The sequence below is a fragment of the Neolamprologus brichardi genome, chromosome 20 (assembly GCF_056152115.1).
Source record: "Neolamprologus brichardi isolate AB-2024 chromosome 20, ASM5615211v1, whole genome shotgun sequence".
NCBI lineage: Eukaryota > Metazoa > Chordata > Actinopteri > Cichliformes > Cichlidae > Neolamprologus > Neolamprologus brichardi.
This window is the reverse complement of record NC_142123.1, coordinates 24352813-24379542: the sequence shown is the minus strand read 5'-3', so window position 1 is coordinate 24379542 and position 26730 is coordinate 24352813. Positions and strand designations below refer to the sequence as shown.

Sequence of the window (26730 nt, the reverse complement as noted above, 5' to 3'; positions counted from 1 at the left end):
GTCTAGTGCGCTCGGAGTGCGTCAGCACTGCTATTCCGTTCCTGGGATACGCAATAAGATCCGGAGTAGAGTCCAGGGGCTAGAGGCGTTTGCTTTGGCCGTGTGTTGGGCGGCATTCCTTCTTGTTTTACAGGCGCCACTGATCTTTTTCACGAGGCTGTTTTATCTGTGATAAAGAAATTCACTTCACACCAAGACATGTAAGTTGTGGGGAGCGTACGTAAAGGCGCAGTGGAGGGAAAGTGCGATAGTACAGGCTGAATGATTAGCTAGCTTTAGCAGCTTGAAACATGCTGTTGGAAAGGCGGGAGGGTGGCATGGCCTCAATGAAGTAGGGACTCCGCGTGACTCGCTGCCTTACAAACCGGGTAAAACCTCACAGTGCATCGGCAAGGCTAATATAGCAGACTCCTTTATCCTTCATTGGCGAAAGAGTCGGTTTCTTTTAGCTGTAGCATGGGTCAGGTGTACCGCATGGCATGACTAGCGTAGCGGCACCGCTGTTAGCTTGGCTACAGGAGGCTTCATTAAGACTTCTGGAAGGCTAAGATCAGATTAGCATCCGATCTGCGTCAAGATTTCAGATTTGTAAAGAAAAACAGACTCCATCAGTGGTTTTGTTTGGGCTGTAACGATGTTTAAAGCTAGCTACCCCACACTGCATTGAGGATTTGTAAGAGGATTTATCTAATGAGACAGTCACCACAATGCTAAGAGAGCAGTAAACATACCTGTAGCTTCCATGCAAAGACCAATTAATTAATGGATGCAGGTCAGCCAGGCTCATGCATGTGTTTTGTAAAATTACTTGAGGTGGAAGTGTGTGGTAATGAAGCCAAATATACCCATCATTTAATTTTTATCCATTGGGGTAAAAAAAAAAAAAAAAAAAGCACATGGCTTTTCTGTTCATCCCTCATGTTCAAAGGTAGAGATGAGCTTTTCAGAACTTGTCATGCTACTAGATCACATTAAGTAAAGTTAGCAACACTGGCTCACATTATACCCTAAAGACTTAAAAGTTAAAAGGAAAATTTGAGAAGGGGCCCCCCCATCCACAACAGCTTGTAAATGTGACTTGTCACAGTTTAGTATCCACAGATGTTTCACTCTTGATACTGGAGCAGTGTGTGTAACTCGATGCTCTTTACAGCAACCTCACACAAAGGAGGTTTGATAACAGGCTGTCTTGTCTCTTCACCAGCACTCAGATTATTTATTGTGTGTTTGTTTTTTTTCATTGAAGTTGTTTTTGAAGGCTTGAAAAGCTGAACTTTTAAAGGATAAAAGTGAGTTGCATGCTTTTTCTTCTTTTCTCATGTCCTACATTTTCTTAAAGGCATCCAGCGACTGCCAAGTGGTACGACAGGAGGGACTCTGTTTTTATAGAGTTCTGTGTAGCAGACAGCAAAGATGTTAAGGTCAATTTCGATAAAACAAAGTGTGGTTTCAGGTGAGTTTTCCTAATTCTGGCTACATTTATCTGTACATTTCTTGTTGGACCATCTCTTATATGGTATATTTATAGTGAGTATGTGTCTTTGTTCCTTGCAGCTGTCTTGGAGGAACTGACAATGTGAAGCACGAGAATGAAATAGACCTTTTCGATGCCATTGATGAAAATGTAAGTTGTACTGACCGCTTTCAAAAATGCTATAAAACATTTATTCACTGCACACAACGCTGGAGTGACCACATTTGTTTCTGTGCTCTGTTTAAACCTCGACCCAGGAATCCAAACACAAACGCACAGACCGCTCAGTGTTGTGCTATCTACGAAAAGCGCAGCCAGGGAAGGCGTGGCCGAGGCTAACGAAAGAGAAGGCGAAGGTCTGCTACACGTGAGGACATCTGAAAAATATTCAAATTTAAGCAACGACAGCAATTTTTAAAGAAAATGTTGACTTTGTTTCCACAGCTGAGTTGGCTCAGTGTCGACTTTAACAACTGGAAAGACTGGGAGGACGACTCAGATGAGGAGATGGGCAACTTCGATCAATTCTCAGATGTAAGCACTTTGATAAAATCATACTTTATATTTGAAAAATACTTAATTAAAAAACACTTTTCACGTAGTGAGGCTAATACAAAGCTTTAATACAGACAGTTTCAAATTGATCCAGCAAAAGAAACAACTTTGAAGGCAGATATAGGGTACCTGACTGCAAAAATACTTTTTTCCCCTGCTTTATTTTTTTTTAGTCTAAATAAACTCAGCTAAAGCCAACAAATGCCAGAGACATAGAAAGTAGCCTTCTCTTTTCTCTTCCAGTCATATGTCATCCTCCTAAAAACAGTAGGTTTAGGCCGACTTCTTGCAGACTCTAGTCTCGACTCTTCCAGGTGAAAAGTCCTGTACTTTAACCTACTTCCCCACATGACCTTCTTCAACATACTTTATTCTAGAGCTGTTCGATATAACGATATGTATCGGATGACAATATAAAAGCGTCTATCGTTTCATTTTACGCTATCGTTTGTTTCGTGTTACGGCATTATTTATTTCTCCGTTTTGATGGTCACTGTAGTGGCTATATTAATTTCTTCCAGTTCTCTGTCTCTTTATATTTAATATAACCACACTATGGACGGACAAGCGCCTGTTTTTATGCGTTGTCGTTAGCAACAACGACAGTAAAACCATTGTGTGTCCGCTTGTTTATTTTCCACATAAACCTCCCACAATAAAGCTCTCACTAAACTTTTCAAAATAAACTGAATCACGTGAAAGAGTATGCAGAGTATTTATGGATGAGAAGCAAAAACGAGCCATCAGGTGCTAAAAAATAAACCTTAGACTCAAACGTTAGAACAGGCTTTTCCCCGCAGCACGCCGTGTAATAAATACTCACAAAGAAAACGGCGGCCCTTACAACTTATGTCTAAAAATGTATAGTTTCATGTCTAAAAATGTATAGTTTCATGTCTAAAAATGTATCGTTTCATGTCTAAAAATGTATCGTTTCATGCATCGGTTTAAACACTCGACTCAAAGTACACGACGCCCAGCTGGAAACACTTCACGCAAGTCGAGCTGCCCGAGATTCACAGAATTTACAGAAAATATTACATTTTTGTGATTTATATCGTTATCGGACGATAGATGTCTTATATCGGGATATGAGATTTTGGCCATATCGCACAGCCCTACTTTATGCTACTTATCAGATCTGCATAGGTTGAAGTCTCCCATCATCTGCACATTTTTCTGAATCTAAAAATGTGACACCTATGTGCAATTGGTTGAAAGGTTATTTTATTACTAGTGTATCCAATAACAACAGAAATCTCATTATTTGAAAACAAAGTTTCAAATAATGAGTTCAGCAGATTTTCAGGTTGCTCCTGTTTGTTAAACATCAAAGCTTCAAACTGCTCTAAATACTCAGTTTTAGTTGTTTTTAACCTCTCTCAGTGAATTCATCAAGATTCAAGAGTAGATAAGTCTAAATAAATATAGGGCGTCCACCCAGAAAGCGATTTGCTCATCATGTATCAGTCTGTCACTGTTGGTTGCTAGTGGACATTCCAGGCTCCAGTTGCCTCGGTAACCCTGTAAAGTATTTACAAACCTGTCATACATTAATCAGCAGTATCCCCAGCTCTCATTGGTACTCGCTTCAGTCGCTCACCTAGAAGTTGGGAAAAGTAACCCTGGACTCACCCACTTCCCATTGTTTTTATTGTTTTTTTAATATGAATGATCATTTTGAATATGAATTGTGCAAAGGTACTCTGGTAGAGTCCAAGATAATATAGAACCATGTATTTTTTCATATAAAGGGCTGGAATAAGTATAATGGATCTGCTTTTAAAAAAACAAAACTGTTTTGACTGACTAATGCATGCCTCAAATCTAATCTCATGAGGAAGAAGGGGAAAAAAATCAATCTGTCTTCGACTCGTTGGCATTTAAATGATGTGGCTTTAATTGCTAATCTTATATTGCAGATGATGAACAACATGGGAGGAGAGGATGACCTACCTGATCTAGACGGTCCAGATGATGTAAGACCTCCTCTTCAGTCATCTCTTTGATTGATCTTATATTTATAGATAAGGGAGATTTTAATTGGTGACACTAGAGGTTGTGGACGTAACCTAAGATCGATTTCACAGGTCTCTTATTTTTCTCTTTCAGGATGAATCTGCAGATAGTGACGATGAGAGTAAGTGTTTGAGCTTCTGTAGCATCTACACTTATAGCCGTATTTATTTTTATTTTTTCAATCAATTTTTAATGTCTCCTTTTCACTTTGCTTTCAGAAATGCCCGATTTGGAGTAGAAGACCATAAAACTCTGGAGAGAAAACAGAAGAACAGAACAGAGAAGACTATTAACAAATGTATATCTTGAAACTGAAGGCAGTGACAAACAACTGTACATAATGAGTCAGTAGCCATATTTAAATCCATAGCCTCAGCTCCAAACCTTTGACCAATCAGTTCACTGAAGGTTGATATGCATGGTATTGTACAGAGCAGCTATCTCCACTTCCATTTGCTGTACTGCACCTTTTGGATATCTTGTTTTACTGTTAAATATTACAACTAAGCACACCTTATTTGTTGGAGGAAAAAAAACTGTATAGTTGTCCTCAACTGAGCAATGTGTGTTAAAGAGATTGACGGTCTGTCTTCAAATGAATTGGTTCAAAGCTGATTAGGCCCAACCATTCCTAATGTTGTGGTTTTTAAGGTAGTCGACCAGTGTAGTTTCTCATGATTTGTTTTTTTTAAAGAAAATAATTAGGCAAATTTACCAATTGGGTTCTTCTTCAAGCATCTCTCATGTACGGTGAATTAGAGATCCAAGAAGACTGTTTCAGTAGCTTAACCTTCCAACTTACATGTTTCCCTTTACTTCTTGTTTAATGCTCGTTTAAAAAAAAAAGAAAGAAAATTGGAATTTTCTGAACTCATTCCAGGCATATTTGCATCTTCCCAGTGATCACCTACTGTACTTTGTTAATCTGAATGAATTCAACATATGGACTATCTCTTTATACCACCTAACGTGCACACTCGTGTCAGACTGCACAAGTGAGCTGACATATTTTGCAGCTGATAAAGAGGCTTGAAAAACGTAGCGTGATTGAACGATACGGCGACATGTAATGACCAAATTATACTTGCACTGTCAATAAACTGTAAGGGGAGACCAGTAATGTTGAATTAGAGTGGGGATTCTTTTTTTTATTGTCTACATCTTTCTAATAAACTGTTGAAGAATCATTTTTAAATGCTTTTTGTTTTCTTAGATATGAGGTGTCAGGGTTAATGAGTTAGCCTGCCAATATCACCGGAGTTTTGGGACGACTTCTAATCATTGGAAGTTCAGGCTGTGCAAATTTGGGCTCTTATTTGAATCGGATGCAAATGAATACAGCAGGGATGATGTAATTCTACTCTGTCAAGTTTATAATGTGAATGTTTTTTGCCCAACTATAGTAGACTGAGTTTAATTTTGGGGGACGACTGGGAGGGGAGGTAAATTTCATAAATGCATGAGATTTTTCAAAAAGAAAATGCATCGGGGAAAATAAATTATGACAGTCTATATAGGCTTGCCACTTTATTAGGTTAACCTGTTTAACTGCTTGTTAATGCAAATGTCCAATAAGATAATCACATGGCAGGAATTAAGTTCATTCAGGAATGTAGATATGCTCACGATGGCCTGCTGAAGTCCAGACTGAGCTTCACAATGAGAGGATTTAAGTGTCAGACAGCCTGGTCCGAGGGATTCTTCTGCATAACCATCTTACCATCAAACCAGACCAGTTGTAGTTTTGCATTTTCCAATTTTTATTTTAGTTTGTTTTGACTCTTTTTTTTTTTTTTTTTTTTCTTTTTTTTTTTTTTTCTCCTTTTAGTTGAGTGTTAGTTTCAAGGTTGGGTTTTGTCATTTCAGTTCAGTTTTTATTGTATGGGAAAAAAATTTCCTTTTACTTTAGTTTTTAGTAGTTAATCTCTTTTTGATATTACTGTATGGAGAACATATACGAGAGGCAAGATTTGGGAAAATCTGTTCAGATACTGCAATAAAATGTAGAACTTCTTTTGAACGCAGTTAACTCTCACAGTGCTGTAGACATCCAGCAAACCAAAGTCTCACCAAACACCTCCATCAAAGACTCATCAGGCAAGAAGTGACAACAATTTTTTACCTAATTGACAAAGACTAAAACTAGTTAGTTTTCCAAGTTCACAAAATAATTTCAGTTAGATTTCTTTCTTATTTAATTTTAGCAATCTAAAATGTTTTTTGGGTTTTTTTCACATTAGTTTTGTTTTTTGTTTTGTTTTAGCTATAACAAAATTACACCAGACCATCTTAGGTGATGGTCCGGGAAAAAGAAAATATATAGTCAGTGGCAGTTGTCTGGGTGAAATGGCTTTGTTGATGCCAGAGGTCAGAGGAGAATAGCTAGTCTGCTTTGAGCTGATGGGAACGCAACAGTTACTCAAATAACTTGTTACAACCAAGGAATGTAGAACAGCATCTTTGAACAAACAACACATCTGTTAGAAACAGATGGACTGTAGCAGCAGAAGACCACAACGGTTGCCACTCCTGTTAGTTAAGAACAGGAAACAGGCTAAAATTCCCACGGACTCATCAAAATGGAACAATAGAAGACTGGAAAACATTACCTGGTCTGATGAGTCTTGATTCCTGCTATGACATTCAGATGGCACAGAATTTGGCATAAACACTATGAAAGCATGGATGCATCCTGCCTTATGTCAATAGCTCAGGTCGCTACTGGTGGTGTAATGGTGTGGGGAACATTTTCATAGCACACTTTGGGCTCCTTTGTACTAACTGTCATGTCATATCACAAATCTCAGATCATCTCAAACTGGTTTCTTGAACATGACACAGTCATCAGATCTCAGTCCAGTAGAGAACTTTGGCGGTGTGATGAAATGGGAGACACACATCATTTGCAGCTAATAAATCTCCAGTAACTGTGTGATCCTATCATGTCAATATGGAGCAAAATCCAGAGAAATGTTTCCAGCATCTTTCTGAATCTTTGCAATTAAAGCAGTTCTGAAGGCAAAATGAGATGCTATACATATCTAACAAAGCAGTTAGTGAGTGTGTATTGTAGAGCTCAACTATAAAATGATTGCTGGGTGTATGATGCACTAAATAATTTACTGCAAAGAAAAGGAGGTGGATGGCAGTGAAGCTTCCTAAACTAGTGAAATATTATAAAAGACCTTTAGGGGGCATCAGTGAATTGTATTGGGATCAGCCGGCATGGGATACGCATAATTACATCATTTTAACATACAAAACGCCCACACGTCATTTACCTTGTACTGGAGTATTTGTACTTGAGTAGGATTTGGGGTAACTGTAACTTTTACCCCTGTGTATTTCGGCGCTATGACCCTGAAGCCTTCAGGCTCCTCGGCCCAGAATATTAGCATACTTCCTCTTCGGGCCTGAATTTCTCACTGATTGTCATTCAGCAGAAGGTGACGGTAATAAGCAACATGAGTTTCCTGTTTTCACCCTGAAGCGCATTAAAATAAAAGCGTGGCTCTCATATACAGAAAGTTTATGAGAGAGAAAGAGAGACATGGCAGTCATGAGTGAATTAAAACCCACTAAAGAGTTCTGCAATAACAAAAACTGTGGTACAAGTACGACGTCAAGAGAGGAAAAAAGCTTCTAAAAACGTACTTTGCTGAAAGTTAATAATCTTTGAATCTTTTTTTGTTTTTCAAGTGAATGTCAATTAAGATAAAGATTGAGATAAAGCTAAAAGATGACTGGCCAAATATGTACCTGAAAGTGTTTCACGATGACTGGTGAAACTTTCCACTCAAGACTGGAAGGCTCAAGGTTAATAATATTGTAATAATAATATTTACCATGATGATGTAATGATAACAATTATGCTTCTCTAAATGAAGCTATTGCTTGATTGACTTACTTTTATTTTCCTCCAACACGTTTCAGACATGATAAATATCACAAGCACATACTAATTGCGATCATACTATTACATACTATTGAAGCAATAGGTATCAGAATTAGAAGCATTTAAAGTAATCATAAATATGCCTTTACATAGTGGAAGAATTATATGTCAGAAGCCTTGCTATTCAACACGCACAAGTAAAAAAAGAGGAATATATTAATATTATTAAATCTGAACAATATAGAGATAATATAAATTGCAAAAACAAAAAATATCATCAAATGATAATAATATATAAAAAGACAATAACATAACAAAATTAACTTAAAAGATATGTCAATTAACCATAGCAATTATGTAGTAAATTATTTTAACTTTGTCTCTTTAATGCTGCTTCAATTCTAGGCATCTGTAATAATAATGCAATAAAATTATTATAATTCTTCATAATAAAAAGGAACTATTTTTCATGTTTTACGTGCATTTGGTTGGTAATTCTTTTATTTGTAATAGCAGATACTATTGTTAGTATTGACTAATAATAATAATAATTGCTATATTATTATAATTATCAATAATAATAGTTATTATTATTATAATTGCTAAGTTTGAGCTTTTATCTATTTGTATTTATAGTTTAATGTCCTTGTTTATTTTTTATTTGTTTAGTTTTATTTATTTACTTTTTTTGGGTGAAATTTAATGAACAAATGTAACCGGATGCATACGTAGTTATTGTTGGGACATTTGCTCCTGTTCGCTCTGTTCTGTGATCATGGCTGCACCGGACCACACCAGCCATGTTTGCTAATTTAAAACCCAAAGGTTAGGGGAATAGTTGTTTATTATTTATCGCCTTGCCATCTTCACCCGCACATCCGTTAAGAAGAACGTTTAGAGACACCTGCGCCTTCGGGACCCGAGGACTGAAAGGTCGGACACGCTTTTAGAGAAATATCGGGGAAACTTTGGACGGTGGAAGTGTGGGAGGATCGTGATGCTCTGTGAAAATTGTCTGTGCTCGCAGCGTAAACAATGTAACTTCATCTGGCTGCTAGCTAACGTTAGCCCGTGAACAAAAGGGGAGCACGCCTCCATCTGTTAACTAGCGAGCCTGATGAGGGGGTTGATGTTGGTCATTACCGGCAGACCGGTGGATATTTATTTCGTTCGCGGAGCTCTCTATCGCTGATGGGCATCATGGATCCAACGTAGCGTGGTTATGGTACCTGCTACCCGGCTATGAGCTAACATCGCAGCGCTTACTCTGGATAAACGTAAATGATGCTATTAAGTTAGCTACGTGGCTAGCGTATGTTAGCTAGGCTCTTTTGTGATGATTTAGCTAAATAACCTTGGAACTGGAGCGGGGTGGGTTTTCGCACGAAATTTCACGTTAAAATAAACTGTCTGAATGGCTTCTTGAAGAGTTGAACTTGTATCCAACGTTATCAATGGTTAGCTCAGTTGACTCGCAAGTGGTAGAAATGGGGGTTTGTTCGTTTGAGAGCGCAGCTAGCGCGACAAGCTAACGCCTGCTATTGCAACGGCCTTACTGAAATAGGAAATCAAGTGTCCTGAGGGCTATTTATGCATTGCAGAGAGCCTTTAAACGGAGAGTGGCGTAGAAAACAATTATCCAGGCCTCACGGTGTGAAATATTATCACTCCCATTGTTATTGAGCTAAGGCCGCCGGGTCTTCAGACTGTTTGTGTCTGGGCCGTATTTATCACTGTAGACCTGAAGAGCCTGAGCTCGTGTTAGCAGCAGCAGTGCCTCATCAGCGGTAATGATGAGCTTCTATCGTAATATCCCGTTTGTCCATTACACTCGCTAGGGCCTGGCATCTGCTGTTGCTGGCTGCGACATTTTGACGGTTGTTGTTGGAGCGAAATGGTGCTGCCTGTCACAAGCCGCAGCTGCCAGAATCATCGAGGAAAGACATTTCGTGGAAGAAATAGCACGCATTACGTAGCGTCGACTGCCTTCAAAAGTGCACGAAAAGAAGCGAAAATGAATTAAATAATATGTTTGAGAGCCATTTGGTCATGCAGATTCTCACACATTTAACCCGTGCTCAGTACCTGCACCGCTTCCATACGTCATACTGTATTTTAACATTAGGTAGCAGACTGAATGAATACATTTAATAAATTAACTATTTATTTATTTTTGATGTTTTTCAGATGGATTCAAATAATCATTTCAACTATGGCACTCACTCTTCAGCAAACTCAGGACTGAAACTCTCCTCAGGGGATTCTCTTTATACTAACGGGTCCTCCATGAGTTTTCCTCAGCAGGGGAAGAGTGAGTATTTCTGCACCTTAGAATAAAATGAACCTTACTGTTTATATTAAAAAAAAATTGTGGCCTTTACCATAAAGTGGGATTAGGGGGCTTACTGAGTTCTTACTGAGAACTACAGGGTTAAAACCCTGGGTTTTCACTGGTAGGATTGTGTTTCAACTTGGAATATATCACCTTGGTAACTTATAGTGCAGAACTCACCTGCTAGAGCGGTTTATGTTCAAGATAAGACAACATCAGGTATGAATTCATTACTAGAGCATTTCTTTGGAGAGAAAGACCTACAGGTTTTAGAAACTGTCTGAAATTTTTGTTTTTATTTGCTGAACATCAATTAAGAAACTCAGATTTCCCTTTTTTTCAGGTGAGACTTTATTATTCCTGATGTTTTTTTGTTTCCTGCAATGATATTTATTGTTATATTATCCTTAAGATAGTTATGCGGTGCTCACCTAAGCCATGAAACTGATGACATTTCCAAAAACTACAAGTAGGAAAAAGTACCCTGTCCGGTTTGAATTTTTTTTGTGTGTTTGCTGTTTCCTTCTTCTCAAAACACTTGACATCACTTGGGCTGCAGTTGAAAGAGAAAGCTAGAAGTGTCTTAGGCACATCTTGACATTGAATGAACTGTAATACTGAAACGCCTGGTAACTTACGCAGCATTTCTTCCAGCTTTTCTTTCTTGCTTCAGTTAGGCCAGATGTTTTTGGTATACTGGGCCTTTTCCAGTCTTACTGACCAAATCACTTAAAGTGCGCACACGTTCATACAACAATTGTAATACTATCCTTTTTCTCTCTCACATGCCCACACACTGCTTTCAGTCTGTATTATGTGTTAAAACTCCTTATAGTTTTTTTTTTAATATTTTAATTTTATTTCTTTGTAACATCAGTACAGTGCAGTATCATTTCTTTCTTCAGTAGATTTGTGGGTGATTGGTCAAATGCTGCCATTGTCACCCTTTTAATGTGCACATGGTCATAGCTAGATTGGGAAACCCTGGCTTGATTTATGGAGTTGGTAACCATATTGATCACTGTGACCACTTAGCCTGATTGACAAAGTGTGAAACCAGATAAGGGAATGATGTCTTGGGTATGTTGAAATTGCTTTGCAGTACAGGCCCCAGATCTCAGTGACTCAGAGACAGATTTTTACCATTATAGCTTTTTTCAACTTGTATTTCTTACTAACAGATATGAATGGCGAAATGAATGTGAATGGCGTCACTACTGTACTCGGATCCAGTGTCCCTGGTTCCCACCCACCATCGGCCCCTTATCCACACTTGAGCAACCACCACCAGAGCAGCGTGGGCTATGACTACTTGTGGGGAGGGCACCCTCAGTATGGCCCGGCTGTGAGCAACTCTCCTGCGCATGGGATGCATCAGAAGCAGTCTACACCTGGGATGGTTCAGCCTCAGTCACAGCACCACTTCCAGGGTCATGGACAGTACCAGCTGAATGGGGGGATAGAAAGCTCCCATCAGGCCCCTGTGGCAGGCCCAGCGAACATGCCTCTCACGGGGAACCAGTACTGGAACAGGAGTAACCCTGGCACCCAGCAGATGAGTTATAATTCCCATGGCATGTATGGGACCTACCAGAGTCAAGCACATCCTGGGATTACACCACCACAGCATCACCAGCAGCAGTCCTTACAGGCAACCCCTCATCAGGCATCACAACAACACTTCCATTCCTCCCAGCCTCTCCCACACCACCGCCACCAGCAGCACCAGCAACCACAGCATTACGGCATGATGCCGAATGGGATGCCATATTACCAGCATCAGCCCCAGCACCCGTCCCTGTCATCACCCCAGCAGCAGCAGCAGCCGCCACCACAACAGCAAACTCAGCCACAAGCCCAGGCTCAGATGATGCCTCCAGCTTCTCAGAATTTCACTCCTCCACGTGGCAGCCCGCAGCACCACAGCTTAGGCAGAGGGAGCACTGGCAGCCCTCTGCCCGTGGGGATGTCCTCGGCACAAATGATGTCACCATCAGCTGTGCAGGATAGTGGATCTCCAAAGGGCCACAGCAGGGAACGGAGCCCCCACTCTAGCAATGTGGGGATGTCCTCTCCAATGCAAGGTGACCCTTAAATATATTTTTGTTTTTTGCAGTTTCAGCAAAGATTAAATATTACCTTTTTTGTCTGGACTTAGTTCTAAATTTTTGGGACCTGTAGTACTTTGATTTCCTCATTTAATCAATTTAATCCATCTGTGTATAGTCTATTTCCTCATTTTAATGCCAGCTTTTGAGTGATACAAATAACTGTGATAGACTGTGTTAGTTGTTGAATGTGAATTGATTACTTGACCAACAGAAACAGCTGATGTTTTGTCCTGGTAATCAGAAAGCCAAATGTGTTTGGACAAAATATTGCAATTTAATGAGTCACCTTTTAATTCCTGGAAAATGATAAAAAAATCATCAAGTGTTTAATTCATAATAAAACAGAAAATATTTCCAGTCTTAGTTAATACAGTGTTCAGTATTACGTCACTCGTTGACATTATTTATTATTGGGGACAGTGCCATTATTTAACCAGCAGGTGCCAATGTTTGACTATGTTTAATGTCTGATCAGTCGAAATGATTTTTTTTTTTTTCCCTTTTCACTATCTATGTTTAGTATGAGAATAAAAACGATGTGTTTCAGTGTACAACAGTCTTGCATTATATTAACAGTTTTGCTATGTTTTTTTCCCTCCTTAATTTAGGGCATACGAGGGAAACTGTCAGGGAGGTAGACACAAGCTACAACGGCAGTGATAGGTCACCTGTTGCCCAGAGGCTACCCAAGACTGATAGTCACCAATCCAAACCTCCTGCTGCTCATGTGGGTCCTCCGAGTGATTATCGTCAGCTTTCGGAACAGCCAGCAGCTCAGCGCCCAGAAATGTCTTCCCCAGTCAGAGATCCAGCTGTTAACCCACCTCCTCAGTCGCAGCTCTCTGTGGCTACAGCAAATACATCTGTTTCTTTAACCAAGTCCTCAACACCACCTCAGGTGTCTGCAGCTCCTGCTTTCTCTGGATCTCCTACATCTGAGGCTGGACCCACTATAATTTCGTCTCCTGATGTAGAATCTACTTCACCACAAATATCAACACCTCCCAGTGTATCCTTTGCCCCATCTCCAACAGCTGCTCCCAGGCTCTCTTCTCCTCCCCTGATGGTTCAAGGCCTCAGGCCTCCCCCTCCTGGCATGAGTGATATATCACCTGCAGGATTCAAGCATCTGTTAGTGGGGTCTTCATCCACCTCATCGCTTCCTGTATCACCTTCAAAACTGTCTACACCTCTTGCTTCGACTGATAGTTTGTCTAGACCTGCAGCAGTTTCTTCAGTCTCTTCATCATTGGAGTCTGCATTTCATCAAAAGCCTGCAACTGTTTCTGGACTTCCTGTACAACAGTCGCCTCCTTCCATAGTGTCTGCATCTACTTACTCTGCACCCAGCTTGTTGGTTGAGAGGCAAATGGTTCAAGAATCTAAGCCACCTTCAATGCCACCACGTTTCTCTGATGCATCTGGAGGTCAGCATGAAAAGCCCAGACCCCCAAAACTGATTTCTGACTCTGTGGCTGCAAATTCCTCATCTGGCGGTTTAGCTCCATCTCAGATGTCTTTATCGGGACCTTCAACCCTAACACCACCTGGCCCTTGCTCATTACCATCTGCATCACCCTCTTCAGTGGAAAAAAATCCTCTAGTCGGCAGTGAACCAGCATCCACACTGCAGGGTCAGAAATACACTCCTCAAGCTGTTGATTCGGGTCTTTCCATTGCTTCATCACCACCAGGGGGCATGAATTTGCCCTCGATCACAGACCATGTAAGTCCTACAGTGAGACCTCTTTCTACCCTACCTCTTCTAACCACTCAAGCCTCCAGGACTGCACCCCTGCCCAGCCCTCCTGCCTTGGTGTCTGTGCCTCCTGTAATGGGTACATCTTCTGGAGTGGTCCAAAGTTCTGACCTTGAGCGACATCCTCCTAACACCGCTCCTCCTCGTGTGCTAAAGCAGTCACCTTCCAAGTCTGAGCACCATGGCCATTGTGAGGACAGGAAAGCACTAGCTGATAAAAGAAATGAAAACGCAGAGGAACACCTCCCTTTGCTTGATTCAGGCCTGGTAAGGATGCCACAGCTGGAAGCACCTGAGAGTCATAAATCTGAAAGTCAGCCACCCAAATCCCTCTCTGAGCTTCCTGGGAAAACTTTACAAACCACACTCGCTCCTGATCAAAAGCCCAAGAATGGGCAAACAGATTCTGAAAATCACCACATGCCAAGTGATGGCTGGGCAGCAGAGGACTGCACGATAGACCAAGCTCCTCTCAGAAAGTCTCCACACCTTAGCAGGACAAGCTTTGCAAACTCTTCGCATCCGGCCTCTCAGTATGACGGCAATTCAACCTGCAACACCCCCTCTGGAATCAGTGTCGACTCTACTTTAGAAAAGACCTCTCTTTTAGGCGGTGATAGCTCATGGATAGAGGACTCGACTCACTTTGACAACAGCTTTCACATGAGAAAGGGCAATTCTCAGTTTGACAACACTTCCTGCGCAGAAGAGGAGCCATCTAGCATATTTGACAACTCTGTAGATAGCAGCTTTTCTGTGGAAGACTCCAGAGACAACACATTAGACTCCACCAGGGAAGGAGAGACCTCAGAAGCAGAAGAAACCAGGAACAGCTGTGAAATTACAGGAGAATCAGTGATGGAGTCTTCTCTAGACAACACCTCTCAGACTGAAGAGCCTCCTGTTGATTTGAGTGATGTGTCCAACACACACTCTTTTGTGTCATCTCAGCAAGGTACAGTTATTTCTTTTCTGATCATTAAATCTAGTATGGCATCATTTGACAGGAAGAAGTTGTCAGTTTAAATAATAGAGTATTATTCTTTATCAGAATATTCTTTTCTCTGTTGGAACTGTACGCCTAACATCACTTACTTAGTCTTGAGCTCTGTTCATTCTCAGGACCTGAAGCAGGCTGGGATCCCAGAGGACATGATACACTAGACTCATCTGGAGGCATTAATACTAAAATTGCTGCCGATGACACAATGACACCACCAAGTTTCAAGATGAGAGACGAGAACTTCATCGCCTTCAGTACCCCAGCACAGAGCCCTGCTGTACACCCACTCCAACAAGTTACTGATCAGACTTTGCCAGCTGCCGGAGGAAATCTGAAAACCCCAGGGAAACCACGCAAACCTCGAACTACTAAGGCAATATGGATTAAACCTGCAGGTATTTAACAGTCTGACTTCCAACAGAGTGCTATTCTAATAGTATTAGATTTTACCTTACAATATTTTTTTTTCTCTTTTGTGTTCAGCGGAGGTTCAGCCGAAGTCTCGGGGTCGAACCCCAAAGGTGGAGAAAATGAAGTCTAACGAACAGGAAGAGACTAATGTGGAGCCAGCTAAGGGCAGAAAGAGAAAGAAGTCTCTAAAGGTTGATGCGCACGAAACATCTGGAGAGGCTGGGCCTTCCACAGAAGAGGTTGATCCAATAACAGCCACGATTGACGCTGTTTTGGCCAACGCTTCATCTATCAGCGCAACAGTCGAGAAAGCCAAGAAGATGAAAAGGGTGAAGAAACAAGATGCAGAAACAGCTGCTGATGATGCTGATGAAAACGACGACAGCTCCACTGCAGGTAATGAAAAGGGCATTTTGTTGAAAGAAGATGTCACTGTTTAAGAGTTTGATGGTAAACTTTTGGTTTGTTGGAACAGGTGAATCTGGCAGACGAAGAGTGGCAACAGAGGAGCAGGTCCAGTTCCCTCTGCTGCACGGGTAAAGTTTCCTTTTACTGTTTATTGAGCTTTTTACATTACACAAATTCAGTCACTCGTCATATAAAAAAAAATCTAAGTCAACATAGTCAAATATTCACATGACAGAAGCGCTATTTGGATTTGGTGAGCACACTTATCTTTGCTGAAGCTTTAATAACTGATGTCAAGTTAAATTATTATAAAAACGTCTTCATTAACACTGTCAATTTTTCAGTGAGGTTTTGTCCTTGCTAGCCAAATGTGATACCATGGAAACCTAGATGTAAACAAACTAAACCAGACGTATATCTGGAAGGATGATAAATTCATATTTGTTGTTTACAAAAATATCCTTAAATTAGTTGGAAAAAGGTATGACAGGACTAATGATCAACGCTGTTTTAATTGTAGTTGGAAGAGAGAGATTCGTGTGAAGAAAATGGAGAACCGGATGAAGGGCGAAACTTGGTACTATACTCCTTGTGGAAGGAGGATGAAGCAGTTTCCAGAAATTATCAAGGTGAATTTCCCAGAATTTTTTAATTGTTCTTAAGAAGTTATTTGAAACTCTTAAAATCATGGTCTTCTCATTTATGGTTTTATATTATGTTAAAACTCTGATTTTTGTCTCGTGCTTCTCCGGCTGTGTCTTTATTACTTAATGACACAGTACTTGAAGAAACACACAGACAGTGTGGTCACGCGAGAACACTTCAGCTTCAGTCCACGCATGCCTGTTGGAGACTTCTACGAAGAGAGAGAAACTCCCGAGGTCTGTATATTTTTACATTTGAACTATAAAGTATTCAAATACTCAACAGTTAAACTTTAGGTATTAAAAATGTTTAAAAAATATATAGGAAAATTGTTTTTGAAAGTCTGTGTTTTATAGGGTGTGAAGTGGGTCCTTCTGGCTAATGAGGAAGTTCCCTCTATGATCATGGCCATCACTGGTCGGCGTGGTCGACCTCCAAATCCCGATAAAGAAAAACCTCGCAGGGTTCGTGGGGTAAAGGGAGGACAGGCCCGTCGCCCCGGTAGACCTCCTAAACCGAAGATGATTGATTTCCTTAGCAAGGTTGATGCCAAGCTGCTGAAACGACTTGAGGCCAAGGGTGAGTAAAGAAGTTGTGCGTAATGTCTTTGCTCATTATATAAACTCATTTTTTCTACTGTGACTAAATAATTTTTAATTCCCTGTGTTTAAAAATAGAAGCTCTCACAGAGGAGGAAAAGGAGAAATTGGCTAAAATCAAAAAGAAAATGAAAAGAAAGGTATGTAGATCAAGTTTATTGTAATGCTGATCTGTTACACTATTCATTAATCATCCTGATTTTGTTGGCGCTGTTTATTTATTGTTTTTTGTTTTTGTTTTTTTTAGGCAAGAATGAAGAGAAGGGAGGATGCAAAGATTAAGAAAATGAGAGATGAAAAAAAGAGAGCGAAGGTAAAGAAAAATACTTAACACTCGTGTCCTCAGACGCACATCTTTATCACCTACACCTCTTCATTTTGTGTTTATTTCTTATTTTATTTTATTTTATTTTATTCATTTTTGTTTTAGCTCGAGCAAGAGGCCCAGCACCTAGAGGCAAAGGCTGAACCAACTGACCCATCAGCGCCACAGGCTTCACAGCCGGCATCAGAGTCTGCTGCAGAGCCTAAGAATCTCGGCCGGAGGAGGTCAATTAAGGTTGAGCCCCCCCCACCCGTTCAGCAGACTGACACGGAAAGGGTGGCCCAGGGTAAGAGGGTGCTGGGGGCTCGGAGTAAAGCCAAGGCCCTGGCTAAAGCTCAGGCGGAGGCAGAGGCTGCAGCTCAGGCTGTTCTGGCTGCTAAGAGGGCAGCAGAGCGGAGAGCGCAGGCCCAGCGACGGATGGAGGAGCGGAAGAGGCAGCAGTTGATAGCCGAAGAGCTGAAGAAGCCCACAGAGGATATGTGTCTCACTGATCACAAAGTGAGTTTAAATTTAACCCCTTTTTTAAAAAAATGTTTGTTTGTTTTTTTGATGTAAAAACCGATTCCAGTTGTTTTGTGACCTTTGAACTTTGTTTCCAATAGCCCCTCCCAGAGCTGTCCCGTATTCCTGGTGTGGTGCTTTCTGGAACAGCTTTTGCACACTGTCTGGCTGTGGTAGAGTTCTTACACGGTTATGGAAAGGTGATCGGTCTCAACATACCCAAGGACATCCCCAGCCTTGCTACCCTGCAGGAAGGCCTCCTGGGCCTGGGTGACAGCCAAGGAGAGCTGCAGGATCTACTGATAAAGCTGGTAGAGGCTGCACTACATGATCCAGGCCTACCATCGTATTATCAGGTGTGTGTGATACACTTCAAGCATTCTGCTTATTAATGACATTTGGTATGTGGCGGAAACCCGTTAGTCTGAGTTTTTCTTTAATCTCCAGTCGGTAAAGATCCTTGGGGAAAAGCTGGTTGAGTTGGAGCTGACCCGCAGCACAGTTTCAGAAGTACTTCGCATTTTTTTGGAAGCTCATGGCTATGAGACAGAAGTGTGCAACACCCTGAGAACCAAACCATTTCACGCCCTGCCTCCTGACACAAAGGCAGCCATCCTGGGTTTCCTTGTGGAAGAGCTTAACAGCAGTAACACTGTGATCAAGTATGTTCAAGATGATTACTTGTTCTAAGACTGCTTAAAGGGAGAGTTTACTCAAGAAACAGTAAGATCAGTGTTTGTTTTAAATTTCAGTGATATTGACAACACAGTGGAGAATATGACAACCTACAGGAAGAACAAGTGGATCATTGAGGGGAAACTCCGAAAGTAAGATCAGTGTTTTTAAACGCTTATTTTCAGTTCTGCTACTTATCCAAGCAGTATTAAATGTTGGACTTGTTTTCCTCCTGCCAGGCTGAAGGCGGCGCTATCACGTCGTACAGGACGCTCAGAGGAAGAGCTGTGTTTTGAGGAGAGGAGGCGTAGTGCAAGAGTAGCTGAGGAGGAGAACCTCAGCCTGGAGGAGAATGGTGTAATCCTTGAGAGAGGGAACCGCCGTGCACGCAAAGAAGAACCCAAACTCAGTGATGTATGTTTCAGCTCTACTGTTTTAACTACAGCACGATCATGCATGCACTTGAGACTAATTGAACTCCTTCTTTGCTGCAGAGCGAGAGCCCTACCAATGCTAGCATTCCAGAGCTTGAAAGGCAGATAGATAAGCTAACTAAGGTAAAGCTGATATGACACAGGCACAGTGCTGTATACATGTTTGTTGCTTAATATTAAATATTCCTTTGCTCTTAATCATCCACAGCGCCAAGCGTTTTTCCGTAAAAAGCTGCTACAGTCTTCTCATTCCATGCGGGCCATACTGCTGGGGCAGGACCGTTACCGGCGCAGATATTTGGCCCTACCTCACCTTGGAGGAGTTCTCGTCGAGGGTCCTGAAGAGCTGCTGAGTAAGTCTGAGTATAAACTCGAATATTTATGCTTTATAAACCCTTGACTTGTCTGTCGTCACGTCAGCATTTCCTTACTGTTCTATCTTGTAGCTTCTGGAGAAGTCCTTATAGCGGAGGTGCCTGTCACCTTCCTTAAAAAAGAGCCCAAAAAAGAGCCCAAAGTTGAGGAAGCTCCCTTGCCAACCACTCCTCCTCCTACTCTGCCTTCCTCTCCGACTTCTGCGACCCCAGGCCAGGCCCAGACCTTCTCTGTGGAGGAGGAGGATCCCCTCCCGGGCACTGCATCCCTCATGAGCAGGCCGAGAGGACGCGGACGTCCCCGGAAAATCAAACCTGAAGTCGAGCTTCACCTCCGCACAGCAAAAATCCGCCGCCGGCGTAGAAGTAGCGTCAGGTCCCGGAGTGAGGAAGGGCCAGGATCACCAAATAGCGGGACACAAGACCTCACACAAGCGGCTTTCCAGAGCTGGCTCAGCCAATCACAGGAAGCAGTGATGAATGGCACATGCTCATCAGCAGGGGAAGCTCCAGAGGGTAATCGACCAGAGGAGAGTGTTAAAGAGATGGCAGAGAAGCAAGGACAATGGTTCAACCTGCTCCCCAAACAACCGTGTGATGATAACTCTCTGACTGAGCTCCAGACGCCCACTTCACCCAGCTCACCCCCCAAACTTCTCCCGCAGATCCCGAGTGCTCTGTCTGCACTTACTGCTCCACTCGTGCAGGTTAGCCACCAGAATGATAATAGTAAATATTAAAACAATGCACAGTCTGTATAATGTAAAAATCAATAATCTCCTCTTTCTTAGCCGGACCCACTTTTGCCTTGCCTACCTCCTGCTGACCCTGTGGTTCCAGCACCACCAGCACTACAGGACATTCCACCTACAGGCCCTGGTTGTGCTGTCCCAGCCAGTTCTCCACCAACAAACCCTCAGCTCCTTCCAACTCCCAATCCTCCAGCTCCATCCACTCCTGCCACACCTGCCAGGCCAGCTCGCAGGCGAAGGAGAGGCAGCAGAGGCAGCAGTCCTGCCCGCAGAGGGCCCCGTGGAGCTGCAGCAAAACGCCGCGGCCGCCCACCAAACTCAGTTTTCCAGGAGCTTGAACAGCAGTACTTCACACAGCTAGTGGTCAAGCCTATCCCAGCATGTAAGTACTGAAATGTATCAGTTTTACCTCAGAAATTATTTGAATTCCATAAATATGCATGAAGATTTCTGTGGCCTTCACTGTTTTCTGGGGTGACATACTCTTCCTGTGTTTGTGGTTTCTTTTTTCACTTGTTTAATGTGTTTAATTTTGCTTCTTTTTCTTTCTCCCCTCCAGCAATGGTGCGTGGCTGGTGGTGGATCAAGACACCAGAGGAACTGTATATCACCTTGCAGTCCCTCCATCCAAGAGGCATCAGGGAGAAGGTGCTCCATAAGCATTTAGCCAAACACATGGAGAGCTTGGCCGAGATATGCACCAAACCGATTAACGGTGAATGTTGTTAACTGGATCATTATGAGCTTTCCCATAATTGCGCCATATTTGTTCTCATTAAGATTTTCTCATCCAATTAGACCCAATATTTGAGTTGAAGGTAGAAGAGAAGGATGCTCTGCTAGAGGCTCTGCAGCAGCCCTGGCAAGTGCAGGAGAAAACAGTGGAGACAGACATCATCGCACTACAGTGGGTGGAGGACCTGGAACAGCGGGTTATTGCTGCTGACCTCCACTTGAAGGTAGAAAATCACAACTAAAACAGAACCACTCTGTATTCTTAAAGCTTTAACAGGAGTGAATTAATGTGATTTAAAGAAAATAAAAGCAGGAAATGTTTGCACAAGAAGTTCATATCCTCTGCAGACCTCATATAACCCTGCTTTGTGTGTGTCTCTGCTGTCAAAGAATTCATAAAATGCTCCAGGATGCAGCTTTAGGTTTGAATATGCGTAAACTTTAAATGGCAACAAGAAAAGTATCTAAGTTACAGCAAATGTGCATGTAGATTTTTTATTTTTTGTAGTAAAACTTATTTTATTTTAATTTTTAAAAAAAAATTTCAAGGCACTTCCTCAGAGCGCTATGACCGATGCTGAAACAACCACAGACGCACCAATGGCCGAATTTCAGGTAAACCTTAAAACACTGATAACACATTTCCTCTGTTGAAACCCGATGTGTGTTAAAGTCAGTCACTGATACTTAAATTCCTCCTATGTCTGTCTCCTTTAAGCCCTACACAATCCCAGATCCAGACTCCACACGCGATGACCTCCAATACTACGAACATGACGCTGACCCACGTGACGACTGGATCGTGCGAACCAAGAAGGAGTGGTCTGGCTTGCCGCGAATCGCCACTCACCCGCTGGACCTGGGCGTGCTGCGGCTAGCCAACCTCGAGCGAAACATCGAGAGACGCTACCTGAAGGAGCCGCTCTGGAACCCCGCAGAAGTGATGCGCCTCGCTCCTCTCACCCCCACACCTGGAGAGGAGCATCCCATGGATGTCATCAGGTGAGAAAAACAACCTGGACTAAATGGGATAAATAAATCCTACATTTCATATGGTACACTTTTTTCTTTTTTTGGGGGGTTAACAAATTTTCTTCTGTTCCAGTCTGGAAAGTGAAATCACGTCTCGACTGCGGACATGGCGTCAGGCTTTAGACCGCTGCCGTAGTGCTCCCCAGCTGTGTCTGTGTTTACTTCAGTTGGAAAAGGCCATTGCTTGGGAGAGATCTGTGACTAAAGTGGTAAGAAATCCTAGAAATGCCTGGTTGGACTTAATTTCACTAGATTCTTCTCAAACTCCTAAGGTTTCTAACCTTTATGGGATAAATGCTTCTCTCTTTTTTTTTCTTTTTTAAAGACCTGCCAAGTTTGCAAGAAGGGAGACAATGATGAGTGCCTGCTGCTGTGCGACGGCTGCGATCGTGGATGCCACATGTACTGCTTGCGGCCTAAAATCACCCAGATTCCAGAGGGAGACTGGTTTTGTCCCACTTGTGTCGCTAGGGTGAGAACTCCTCTTGTCACTCTTGACGTCATCAAACTTTGAGCCGTTTTTCAATCTTAAGATCGTATCCCTGAAATTGCTCCGTTTTAAGAAATATTCTCTTTTTTTTGTAGGATGAAGACGATTCACTGCGCTTGTCCAAAAAGCGCACCAGGGTGAGGAAGAGACGTTACGAAGACGACAGCTCCGAGGACGAGGTGACAACACGACGCAGTGGCGGAATGATGACACGGCACAAAGACGTGGCGACACCTCCCTCGTCTTCTCGTCACTCCGGAGAAGGAAGCAGCGCTAAACGGCGCCGCATGACAACACGCAACCAACCCGACCTCACCTTCTGCGAGTGAGTCCCACCTGCCATGAGTGCACCAGCTCTACATGATATGATTTTAAAGTCTTCTGAGATGTTTTGACAGCTACATTGCGGGGGATTCTTGTTAATGCTCTTAAAAAAATTCCTGCCAGGATCATTCTAATGGAGATGGAGGCTCATGCAGACGCCTGGCCATTCCTTGAACCTGTCAATCCCCGACTGGTGCCAGGTTACCGCCGAATCATCAAGAACCCCATGGACTTCCTCACCATGAGAGAAAGACTGTTACAAGGAGGGTAAGTGCTGATTATGCTGCACGTCTCATTAATGCAAAGAAGCGTAGGGTTCACTGCATTGCGGTGGGGTGGTGTTAAGTCTTTCTCTCTCTCGCTCTCTTATATGAGAACTGAATGGAAAAGCACAAGAGTCTTTAGATCCCAATGATGTTAGATCAACTGCTCTTACTTTATACAGTTCAATGATTTGGATTTTTCAGACATTTATAATCCCTGCCAATCATTTGTCCCTTGTTCTAAGCTTCTCTGCCTGTTTATCCTCATCTCAGGTACCTCAGCTGCGAGGAATTTGCAGCAGATGCTCAGTTGGTCTTCAACAACTGTGAGCTCTTCAATGAAGACACGTCAGAGGTGGGAATGGCAGGACATTCGATGAGGCGTTTCTTTGAGAGCCGCTGGGCGGAGTTCTACTCAAATAAGGACAAATAGGAGCCTACGACGATCCCCGCTGATGGTGGGGCTGTAGACTGTTGGTGCTTTCACCGTCCCAGTCGCACACTCTCCATTACTGCTAAGACTGTCTGGAGTTTCTTCCAGCTATGTGTATTCTCTGTATAGGTATATATGTATAGATTTTGGCTATTTGTCTGTTATTGTTTCCTCTACCGGCCTAACCTTTTTCTAAGGGCCCAAAGCTGAACTGGGTTGAACTTGTACCCATTCCCCATCGCAGATAGCGAGAACGAGTCTCTGTTCACCTTCCATTGTTCCGTGTCTCTGCATCTTCACCTCAGCACCTCATTTTTGTTAGCGTTCTCCTGTCATGTCCTTTCACGTGAGCCCCATGTCGTAGCAAGGCCTTTGGTCAAGCCCCGCTGTGGGTTGATGACGCGGTCTCAGGCCCTGAGTATTTTGGCCCTCAGACTCACCCTGAAGGTCAGGGACTGATCACACTATTGCAGCCATCATGCTGGATACTGGACCTGCTTAGCCACCACTCAATGACTAAACGTATCGAAACTCTTCAGAGCTTGGGCCATTTCTTACCTGTTCATTGGAAATGTAATGTAACGTGGTCTTATGCCTAGAAGTAATTTTTTTGCTCAATATATTTTTATTATATATTCTATATATAAATATATATAAAGATTACAATAGCTGGGATTATTTAATAGCAATAGCTTGTAGTGAATGTGTACAGATTACCTTATAGAGATGTCTAGATGATTTATGAAAAGGCCAGTTAAACTAAAAGGAATCTGTTTCTGGACTGTCATGAGTAGACGTTGTATAACCTCCACTTAAAGTCTTGCACGCACACGTGAAACACTTTTCCACCACCACACACAAACATGCACACAGTCCCACACAAACACACAGACACACACCCAACTCCTGCTGCTGTGTGAAAGACACTGGTTTCTGGAACTGGAGGATTTTTAGTGTTGGTCGGTCAGTCGTAGACTATTTATTTCACTTTCCTGTCTGATAAGAGTAAATATTCAGCTAGCTACACCTGATCTGTGTCTCTGACTGTGCGCAACCAGAAGGATGCCACTGTAATTTTAAGCACTTATTAAATAGTCCGTTTGCGAGAACACACAATGAAAGTTTGCTCTTACACTGTAATCAAGATTGACAGGAGTGTATTAAAGCTTCAAACCTGCAGTTCTCTCTCACACACACGTTTTTCTGTAGCTCGTCTGACCACACGAACACCTCTGAAAGGCTACAGTAGGCTAAAATCCTCTCTTTTTAAAGACTAGAATTGCAAAGGAGCTGACGATGAAGTGCTGGGCACAGTGCTGCCTGGGTTTCAACCTTACATTCCTTTTATTGCTACATATTTTTTGTGCTGTACACGGGCCAATGTACAATGTTGCACGGCATGGTTGGTGTGCTATGAAGGCGACAGGATGACTCCACAGTCTGGGTTTTATTTAAACTTGTTTCTTACACTGAACTCAACACCGCTGATAGGAAATAAACGTGGATGTTCCCTATTACACTTAAAGGGACAGTGGTTTTTTGTTTTTTTTTTTTTTTCAAAAAACAACAAAAAAAAGGACAAAAACCAAATGTGGTGTTAAGTGACTTTTTAATAATGTACAGTTTTGGTGACTTTAAATTTGTTCCTTTATATTTTTAGGACCAATTCATCATTTTTAAGAGGAGGTATTACAAGACTCTGTTGTATTAAGGTGATGTAACACGTGTGCATCTGTAGAATGTACTGTGAGTTGAATAAAGAACCACATCTAGTAGAAAGTACTTATTTCTGTATTTCTGTTTTGCCCTTTCTCCACGGAGCTTTATATCTGGATGCTTACATCGCTTCTCTGTCCGTCTCCCACTCCGCAGTTGTTCGATTTCCTTCAGGTGCTTCAGTTTTATCCTAATCTGGAAAAACTACCTAGTAACTGCGGATATGTTTGGCTATTTAACTGAAAGTTTTAAAGGTTCTGCTTGCAAAGTTCAATAGAAAGACTATTATATGTTCTACTCGAGCAGTTGGGTATACAGCTCCAATCTTAAAACCATCCATCTCATCCTGACAAAACATCTCTGTGGACAACGATCCTTCAGGGATGACCTGTGGTTTCAAACGTGGGTTGCTGGTTTGGGTTAGTTCTAGTAAATCCTGCTAATGTTCGATTGAAAATACATTTTTAAATTGTAATCTTCATATTTTTCAAACCATCGCTGAATATCTTTGCAGTAATACTTGGGGAAAGCGCTGCTTTTGGGTTGTACCCGCTTTGACTTCAGAACTGCTTTAATTTTTTATGTCACAGATTCAACAAGGTGCTGGAAACATTCCTCAGAGATTTTGCTCCATGTTGACATGATGATACCATCCGAATGTTGCAGCAAAAATTGAGACTCATCCGACCAAAAACCGTTTTTCGTTAAACGTTAAAGCAAGCAGTCTGGCGTTCTCCACTGACATCACCAAGACATTTTCACTGCCCCTCGCTGGATATTCTCTCCGTTGTAGACAATTTTCTGTAAATCTCAGACGTACTCGGATCATTTTGTACTAAAAACCATAAGATCACTTAGATTGCGCATCTTCCAAATTCAATGCTCATTTTGAACTTCAGCAGGTCATCTTGACCATCTCTACACTCCTGAATGCATATAAACAACTTTTAATGCCAAACAACTGCTTCCCCTCTGACTCAACCATTCACAGAAAGCTAAGCAGATAATATAAACACTGGATGGATTTATTTCCTTGTAGATTTCCTGATACCACACACTGTGAACCGCATACCAGCACACAGTTGAAGGTTTCATATTTGAAATATGTGGTATGTTTTTGGTGGAATCAAAACATTTCTGTATCACCACTTTAGTTACTTTAACTGTAACTTTGACACCAGTGTTTCTAATTTTTTTGAGAGTGTGCTGAAAGGCTCGCCCTTATCAGGCTTACTTAAATATTGGGGATTAACCAAACAAACGGGGAAAAAAGAAGCGTAAAGCCTGCTCTCTTTTGTGTGTACATACAAGGAGCACATATAATATAAGAGTGAAGAAGGGCTTGAAACCGCCGAAGTGTGGCAAAGTGTTTTCTTGCAGGACTGTGCAGCTCCCTGGAGAGTCCTGTCTGAAGCACATGCTGTTGAAAACATCCTGCCATCAGGCCCAGCTGCTCTGCAATAGA

General features: G+C 42.0%; 2 protein-coding genes across 4 annotated transcripts; both read left to right on the top strand.

Annotated features, from left to right (window-relative positions):
* Positions 1-5233, top strand: ptges3b (prostaglandin E synthase 3b (cytosolic)). The gene is made up of 8 exons (XM_006796503.3): positions 1-200; positions 1340-1453; positions 1555-1624; positions 1732-1830; positions 1919-2008; positions 3952-4008; positions 4142-4169; positions 4267-5233. Coding segments are annotated over exons 1-8 (480 nt in total). The 5' UTR covers positions 1-198; the 3' UTR covers positions 4287-5233.
* A 3464-nt stretch (positions 5234-8697) lies between these two features.
* On the top strand, positions 8698-25328 carry baz2a (bromodomain adjacent to zinc finger domain, 2A). 3 transcript variants are annotated; one of them, XM_006796502.2, is made up of 30 exons: positions 8698-8876; positions 10131-10254; positions 11457-12359; positions 12995-15100; positions 15268-15543; positions 15632-15955; positions 16035-16095; positions 16488-16596; positions 16747-16848; positions 16969-17191; positions 17290-17351; positions 17459-17524; positions 17642-18034; positions 18139-18393; positions 18485-18699; positions 18790-18864; positions 18952-19126; positions 19207-19269; positions 19355-19499; positions 19593-20227; positions 20312-20654; positions 20832-20987; positions 21071-21231; positions 21557-21622; positions 21726-22009; positions 22113-22248; positions 22365-22511; positions 22625-22854; positions 22977-23120; positions 23390-25328. In XM_006796502.2, exons 2-30 carry the CDS (start codon positions 10131-10133, stop codon positions 23547-23549), a joined length of 8139 nt encoding a protein of 2712 aa, XP_006796565.2. In that variant the 5' UTR covers positions 8698-8876; the 3' UTR covers positions 23550-25328. The 3 variants fall into 3 exon arrangements, with proteins under 3 accessions (XP_006796565.2, XP_087690198.1, XP_087690199.1); XM_087834072.1 differs by lacking the exon at positions 8698-8876 and adding an exon at positions 8977-9220; XM_087834073.1 differs by lacking the exons at positions 8698-8876; positions 10131-10254 and adding an exon at positions 10502-10618.
* The last annotated feature ends 1402 nt before the right edge of the window (positions 25329-26730 follow it).